This window comes from Scedosporium apiospermum (genome assembly GCF_000732125.1).
Source record: "Scedosporium apiospermum strain IHEM 14462 chromosome Unknown SEQ_SAPIO_0077, whole genome shotgun sequence".
NCBI lineage: Eukaryota > Fungi > Ascomycota > Sordariomycetes > Microascales > Microascaceae > Scedosporium > Scedosporium apiospermum.
In genome coordinates, this window is record NW_015971778.1 from 208,128 (window position 1) to 216,331 (window position 8,204).

The 8,204-nt window shown below is 52.9% G+C and overlaps 2 protein-coding genes across 2 annotated transcripts; one reads left to right on the plus strand and one right to left on the minus strand.

The window, feature by feature from the left end:
• Nucleotides 1-3,334: 3,334 nt before the first annotated feature.
• On the plus strand, nt 3,335-4,836 carry SAPIO_CDS1723 (uncharacterized protein; the record flags this gene model as incomplete). Its single annotated transcript, XM_016784926.1, has 2 exons — nt 3,335-3,678; nt 3,753-4,836. 2 exons carry the CDS (start codon nt 3,335-3,337, stop codon nt 4,834-4,836), a joined length of 1,428 nt encoding a protein of 475 aa, XP_016645223.1.
• Nucleotides 4,837-6,055: 1,219 nt separating this feature from the next.
• On the minus strand, nt 6,056-8,204 carry SAPIO_CDS1724 (Arginine--tRNA ligase, cytoplasmic; the record flags this gene model as incomplete). The annotated part of the gene is made up of 3 exons (XM_016784927.1): nt 6,056-6,476; nt 6,552-7,762; nt 7,887-8,204. The coding sequence occupies 3 exons, from the start codon at nt 8,202-8,204 to the stop codon at nt 6,056-6,058; spliced, it is 1,950 nt and encodes a 649-aa protein (XP_016645224.1).

The following is an 8,204-nucleotide window of genomic DNA, read 5'->3' on the forward strand; positions in this document are numbered from 1 at the left end:
TTCGCGGTATGTGGCGGCTCGATAAGAACAGCTGTGGCATGTTTCTCCGGCGGCAATTCAGGTGAGGTTTCATGGCCTGGCCTGGCCTGAGCCTGATATTTACAATAACAGGTTGTCAAACTTTCAAGATGCGCCAGGACGAAGGAAAGCATTCTTCCATCGTTGTCGAAAATAGCGTGAGAAAAGTAGTGTATACATGATATAAATAAGAAAAATGAATAGAAGTCAATGTATATTATACAAAGCACTTCGTAAAAGTAATTGAGCGTCGTCATTCCTGGAAGGTGGAGCAGGCTCTGTGCGGTTGGTCGGACCCATCAGTTGTAATCCTTGGCTGACCTTGAGCCTCTCATTGGCCAGAACTCTGGAAGCCACTTCCGAGAAGTGGTAGCAGCGGTCCCGTTGACGAGCATGGCAGGCACCATCTGGACCCCTGCAATGTAACCTGGCGTACCTGTGTACACTTCGTACCCTGTTGGCGCGTTTCGAAACTTGCAAGGACGCCTCCTGAAATTTTACGAACGAGGGAACCAGCGTCTCCCCGCTCCTCTCCTTGTCAATCGAAGGCAGGCCTAGCGTGGTTCCTTGTAGATCTCCGTCGGATCTGCTGGGAGTGCCGGGATTTAGGGGGAAATGAGAACCTCCCTGGTCTATGGAAATGAAAAGGAACAATTGGAGAGAATGGATATGTTAATTTGAATTGATGCTTTAGCCAAAGCCTAATTCTAACTTTAAGTACGAAGTAGGGAGCAAAACAATTGATTGATGCGGTGGTTTATTTGATCCCAGGAATTCTCCGTTGTCAAGACCAGTCTTCCGGGTCGCCTACAACCGACCGGGTCGTCCCTTCACTTCGTGTGTGTACCAGGCGGGAGAGATATTAAAAGGGGCCTGCAGAGTGAAGCCCATGGCCAGGTCAGGCCAGGCCAGCAGACAAGACCCGGGCATTGAAGTCATGTCTCGTCACGAGCTGCCCTTCAAGTTGGCGCAGACTGACTCTCGAGGCTATCGTGAGATTGCAAAGTAGCGTTTGGAGACGAAGGCACGATGTTGACGGCGTATTTTCATCTCATCTAAATTACGGGGTTGACAAACCCAAATGCCACGTCGTTTCCTCATTTTTTTGACAATGTACTTCGTACTTCGTGCTTGGGACTGAGCGGAAAGTCAAAGAAGCTGCCAATGCTCAGGCTCCGCACCGCATACTGTCTGAAAAGGTACCGATCGATTATTATTATGTCGTTTGCAGTGAACTCTGTCTTGAAGAGTGCACGACTTTGGCTAGTGAAAACATAAATCCTTCCAGAATGCACTGTGGACCTCTCGACTCGCTTGGCTTGATCAATTGATTGATTTGATCATGATGTTTGCTTCTGCCAAATGTTGTTGGTGCTTATCCAATCTGCAAACCCCCAAGCCGCTCGGGAATGCTAATGTTTGTTGGTTCTTCAATACCCAACGACTGCTGGCCACGATTTCTCAATCGAGAGCCCATACGGATTGAGGTACTCCATGTCCAACTTGGCAATGCCTCGGGCAGCAGTGTCCAGGACTTCAACGCACGCCGCCGCCAAGCCCATCCCACGCATGCCTCAGTCTGTGCCTGTTCCTGACCCTGACCGACCTTGCCATCCCCACCATCACCGGTTGCTCTGTCCAATAGACGACATTGTTCTCCCCTTTTCTCCTGACTGCACACGCAGGTACAAAGTTTTTTTTTCCTCTCCTCTCTCTCTGGCCCCTCCAATGTCCAGGCCCGGGCCCCTCCGTTTGTGGTTGTATCCACCCCTTTCACTTCGCCACCACGTCCATTCGATCCATTCTCAGGGCTTTCCCCTGTTGTGCGACAGGGCTCGGTCCCAACGGACGGTTGGATTGATGCTCCGAACTGAAAAATTCTAATCAATTGATCCCGGGCACCTACGCAGTGACGCCGTAGAACTCGAGAAGATGAAAGAAGATGGGAAAATTCGTACGAAAACGCCACGCCACGCTGTCCTGCGATGCATGCCGTCTTCCTCTTCAGCTAGCCAGGCCATGTAGAAAGACGAGAAGAGAACCTAAAACCCATTGAGTCCAAATGCCGCAAGTAGGGCTGGAAGAGAAAACAACTCAAACGAAACGTGGCGAGCCTCTGTTTGCGATTATCATCCGATCAACGCCTCCAGACCAAGATCGTGCTGCCCTGGTCAAGCTTGAAAGGTGTTTCCCCTCTCCATGTTTCTCCGATTCCCGACTCATCCTGGACTCTTGGTCGACCCTGTAACCCTGTAACCCTGTCCTGGTTTGTGTGCTGGCGGAGCAAGAGCGTTCTGCTTTGGGACTAGTGCCTTGCCAGCCATTTGGTCAGGAATCTGATATTCTGATTGACTTCGTTTTTTTCTCCGGACTGAGACCTCAGTTTCTGACGGGTATCTGTCTATCTGTCCCTGTTCTGTCACTTCTCTCATCTCCAAGTGCAAGATATGTAGGGTCTTGTGAGACTTCTTTCTGCAAGTTTCACCCATTAGTGCCAGCCATTTGGGCCATCGTCCTATGGGGGCGGCGTTACGCAGTGCTCATGACTGAGTCTGATGGAGAAGCTGACTTCATTCCTGTCGGAACTAAGGCTTGGCACAGCTGCGAAAAGCAACTTAGACACTCAGTCTGGGCAGGGGTTCAAGGGCGCTTGCCACGCCACCGAGGTAATGTCGGTGTCACTTTGAGATTCTAGGGGCCCATAGAGCCCTATGGTCTGGTCAGTCAGGTTAGGCGCCGCATCCAGGGAGCCCTTCGCTCCAGTGTAAACTACTAGCAGTAGCGTCCCGCCGACGTGGCGACCCTAGCATGCGCCGCCACCAACATCCATTCGAGATACCTCCTCCCTTCCCGCCTAGACCGACTGTCCGTCCACACACCCCCTCTGGCTCCGCACCACTCCCCTTCCTTTTAACTCTTCTCTCTCCTTCTCGAACCGTTGGTTCTCTTTCATTCTCATGTCTGTCTAGACTACCCTCTCTCTGTCATTCTTTGCTTTTTTTTGTTCCTGTTGCTACAAGCTGCTGAGCCTGCTGGCACGTCCTCTCCTTGCAAACCCAACATCTTCCCTTCTTTGAACAACCAAACAGAAGTCTTTGACCGTTTGAAACCAGCTCCTGGTATTTACGTCAAGACCCTTCCATTCTTTCGGTGCTCTGGTATCAGCATCTTGCATCTTTTAGCAACTTCAGTCCAACGGATATCATACACACACAACAAGAACAGAAGAAACAAATTCCGAGAAAACCAACAGGGTTTAGTTTTTAGGAATCGGAAAAAAAAAGAAAAAGAAAAGGACAAAGAACTCTTCGACAAGATGAAGCTCTCTACCATTATGGGCGCCGCCATGTTCGGCGCTGCCCTCGCGGCCAAGGATTCCCGAACCTTCTCCGTCATGCGCTTCAACGGCAAGGAGATCTTCAACGGCCGTCTGGATCCCATCGTCAACCCAGGCACCACCTCCATCCACGAGCACACCGTCTTCGGTGGCAGCGCTTTCGGACCCGACGCCACTGGCGAGTCACTCTCCCAGTCCAAGTGTACCAGTGCGAAGCTCAAGGGCGACAAGAGCGCCTACTGGGCTCCTAGGCTTTACTTCCATGACAAGGCGGCAGGCACCTTTGAGGCTGTCCCCGTCTTTTACACCAACATCTACTACTTGTAAGTTGTACAAAGCCAGGGGTACACACCGCACGTGCCCTTTTGTCGAAGTTCACGGCTAATCGTTATGACAGCTTCGAGGCCACCGACGATGATATCGTCGCTTTCCCCAGGGGCCTTTCCATCCTTGCCGGCGATGCCAGCACTCGTACTGCGCCCTCCACCGGTAGCATTGGCAACCTTGATCCCAGCAACGGCCCCGTCAACAACGTGTTGTGGACCTGCCCCAGGGCCAACTACGACACCCCGGCCTGGCCTGCGGGCTCCGACGGCACGACCGCTGGCATTCAGGACCCCAACAACAAGGGCCAGGGCGTCGGTTTCCCCACCCAGTACTGCGACGGCTTCGCCTCGCCCCTCCGCGCCGACATCCACTTTCCCTCCTGCTACAACCCCAAGGCCGGCCTGACCAACTACAAGGAGAACATGGCCTGGCCCTCTTCCGAGGGCGCCAGCGCCGGCGGCCGCACCAACTGTCCCGAGGGCTACATCCACGTGCCCCACCTCTTCATGGAGGTCTACTGGGACACCCCCAAGTTCTCCGACCGCTGGACCCCCGGCAACGGCGAGCAGCCCTTCGTCCTCTCCAACGGTGATGTCACGGGATACTCCCTCCACGCCGACTTCCTTGCTGCCTGGGACGAGGACCTCCTCCAGAACATCATCGACAACTGCAACTCTGCTCATGACGGTATGGAGGCCTGCCCGGGTGTCGAGGCTCACATCAACACGGAGGAGTGCGAGTGCGAGAACGCTGCCACTTTCCGCACCACCGGCTCCGGTGCCATCTCTGAGCTCCCCGGCAACAACCCTCTCTCTGGCTTCTCGTACGGAGCTGCTCCCGCCCAGTCCTCGCCCGCACCTGTTGACACGCCCACCCAGAACTCTTCCGAAGATGAGAGCTCCGAGGAGGAAACCGTTGATGATTCCGACGCCGAGTCGCAGCCTGAGCCCGAATCGCCGGTCGATGACTCTCCCGCCCCTGCTCCTGCTACCACTCTCGCTCCCAAGCCTACCAAGGACCCCCTCTGCGTGACGAGGACTAAGACTGTTGTCGAGACCGTCACCGTCTACGAGGATGTCGTTCCTACTGAGGCTGCGAAGAAGCGACGACACATGCACATGCATGCCGCTCGCCACGGTGCTCGCATGAGCTAAATGCCTTGCAAGCTGCAAGAATTGGGAGCCAGGTGTCAGGATTTTTTTCTTCTATCTTTTTCTATGTTGTTTGAATACTTCACTTCTTGAAACATAGATTTTAGGGAATTTACGGATTTTCATTTTTCACTTCTAGAACCTCTATCTATCGTTGTAGATACCTCATAGTCTATCTGGCAGCAAGATGGGAGAGGGGAAGCCCCCTTTTTAGGATATTTTCAGTGTTTTTTTTTTTTTTTTTTTTGCATAGGAACAAAGAGCCTTGCTTGGCGTGGAGGGAGAAAACAGGCGAGATTTGAGAGACGAAGCGATCGAGGCATCTCGCTAGCTCTCTTTTTTACCTTCGTTGTTTATATCTTTTAGGAGCTTTTTTTGTGTAGCGATTATGAAAAGCATCATGACCTCTCGAATTGAGAATTAAAATCAGTGTCTACGAGCCCGTATGTTAGGACAAGACATTTTATGGAGTAGGCTGAGGTTATCAATCAGCGTGTACGAAGTAAAGGCCCGGCAGTTGAAGCCTCTCTCCGGCGTTTCCCGCCTCCGGTCGTGTGGGGACTCCGGCTTTCGGGTTCCGCGTCGAACTGAGGACGGATAAAGCCTAATTAGACTCACCCACTCCGGATGTCATGTACACTGTATACGACAGGTTCAAGAGGGATGAAGTTGTTGCCAGCTCAAGTCGAAGGCTCTTCATTTCTCCATCGAGTGTTTATTATTAGTAGCCTTTCCAACTCAGCATTATGTCCCCTTTTCCTCTCTTTTTCTTTTCACCCTTTTCTTATTCCTTTTCTTTTCCTCCTCCTTCTCCCGATTATCCGCCTTTCAAATCTAGCTTCCTTCATAAAGAAATAGATTTAGAGTAGTAGAGGTGTAGTTGGCGTTGGCTTCTAAATATAATAGAACCATAATGCCCGGGATCCGTCCTGTCCGTCCTGACGACCGTGATGATGTTGGATTATTTTTCATCATCAACTTGGGCCGATTCTTGTCCTCTATGAACGAAAGTCCATCGACGACGACTGATCTCGACATTATTCTTCTGTAGTACGCAATCAGCTTTCCCAAACCTCTTCATCTAGCAATGTTTCAACGATGGCATGGTAAAAGACACGATATCTATCAAAACGAGAAGAGATCGATGCTATATTCCATCAAGCCCCATTCCCAATTCGATTCCCATATTCTTTTTTTCTACATCTCCTATCTATTTCACATTTTACATCCTCTCAACAGGCGACAACCCCAACACCCTCATACCATTATTAAGTACCTGCCTCGCCCCCTCATAAAGTGCCGCCCTCGCTTTGCCCACCTCTTTCTCACTGCCCACGACCTGCAAATGCTCGTAGCTCGAGCTGAGCACGTGCGTCATCTTGAACAGGTACACCAGTATCGTCGTGGGCTCGAGCGTCTTGAGCGTGTTGGTCACCACGTCGGGGTACTGCGCCAGGAAGCGGATGAGATTGACGGCGTGGGGTTCGGTGAGGAGGTCGAGGTTCGCGGTGGCAATTTCCTCGGGTGTGAAGCCTGCCTTGCGGGAGATGGAGCAGAGGCGGGCGTGGGCATATTGGAGGTAGGGACCGGTGTCGCCCTCGAAGGAGGTCATGGCATCCATGTTGAAAGTGTAGTTGTTGATCCTAGATGGGGAAGTGTTAGCAAATGAAAAGAGCGAAAAAAAAAAAAAAAAAAAGAGGGTTGAGGCTAGATCTCACCTCTTGCCGGTCATGTCCTGGACCATGACACTGCTGATACCAAGAATATCCGCAACAGCATCAGGATTCTCGACCTGCGCATATTTGGTCTCGTTCTTCTTCATCACCTCATGCATATGTGCACCGACGTCCTTGAGAATGTCGTCCAAGAACTTGACGGTACCCCTTCGGGTACTCATACCAAGCACGAGACCAAAGTTGACGTGCTGAACCTTCTTCGCAATCTCGGTGTGTCCCATGAGCTCAATAATCTTGAACAGCTGCTTCAGGTGGAGATCCTGCGCGCTGGCGACGACGTAGATCATGTGGTCGAACTTGTACTTTTCATGTCGGATGAGCAGCTCACTAATATCTCGGGTGAGGTACAGGGCCGTGCCGTCCTTCTTGCGAATGACGGCCTTCTCCAGACTCTTGCCAGCCTTGCCGGCCACGTGCTTGGAAAAGTCGATGAGCACGGCGCCGTCCGAGTCCTCGGAGATCTTCTTGTCGGCGAGAACCTGGGCGGCGTTGGCCATGGCGGCCTCGGGCACCTGGCTCTCACCCGAGTAGTCGTCGAAGTGGATGTTGAGACGAGCGTACGTGTCCTGGTATCGCGTGATGCTGAGAGAACGGAACCTCCTCCACTGTCCCAGAGCCTGCTCGTCACCGTCGACCATCCTCTTGAAGTACTGTCGGGCCCGCTCGTCGACACCGTTGTTCTTGAGGTCCTCGGCGGCCGCGGTGTCTCCGCTCGCCGTCAATGCATCCATCTTCTCCTTCTCCTCAGCCTGGTCCTTGCTAATCTTGACGTAGATTTCATAAAGATGGTTAATGGGATCCGCCGTCAGCGCCTCCTCGTTTCCGTACTTTTCGAAGCCCAGCGCCAACAGGCCGTACTGCTTTCCCCAGTCGCCGAGGTAGTTGATCCTCACGACGTCCCAGCCGGCGCCCTCGTACAAGTTCGCTAGGAAACCGCCGATGATTGTGCTTCGCAAGTGGCCGGCGTGGAAAGGCTTCGCGATATTGGGAGAGGAGAACTCGATGATTACTCGCTTGGTGCCCTTGGAGGGGTCGCTGGGGTCCTTGAGGCCAAAGGCCGCGTTCGTTCCGTACTTGGGGCCACGCTTCTGGATCATGGGTAGGAGGAGCTTCGTGAGAGGCTCGGGTTTGAACCAAAATTGGATGAAGTGACCAGCGGCGACGGGCTTGTTGACAAGAGGAGACTCGGGGAACTATATCTCAGAGAGTCAGCAATCGATCTCGCTGAGCAGAGGGAAGGGTCGGGATGAGACAAGTGCTGGTGGTATATATCCTCGACGATGACTAGAGGGCTAAAAAAAAAAAAATCAAACCTACCTTGGCAACCCACTCCTCCGCCAACTCAGCGGGCTTCTTGCCCTTGATCCTCAGGGCCGGCGCAGCGAGAATCAAGTCTCCCTTGTCGCTCGACTGCGTCCATTGCAGCGCGGGGTATATGATGGCCTTATCAACGCCCGTCACTTCATGGAGCAGCGTCGTCAGGTGCGAGCGGTAGACGTCGAAGGGGTTCACGGCGGGGTAGCAGTTGGGGAAGGACTCGAGCTTGTCAACGGGGAGAGGGCTGGGAGTTTCCGCGGCCGAGGCGGCATCGGCAGAGGTTGCCGCGGGGCGGAGGGGAAGTTCAGTCGTGGCCAT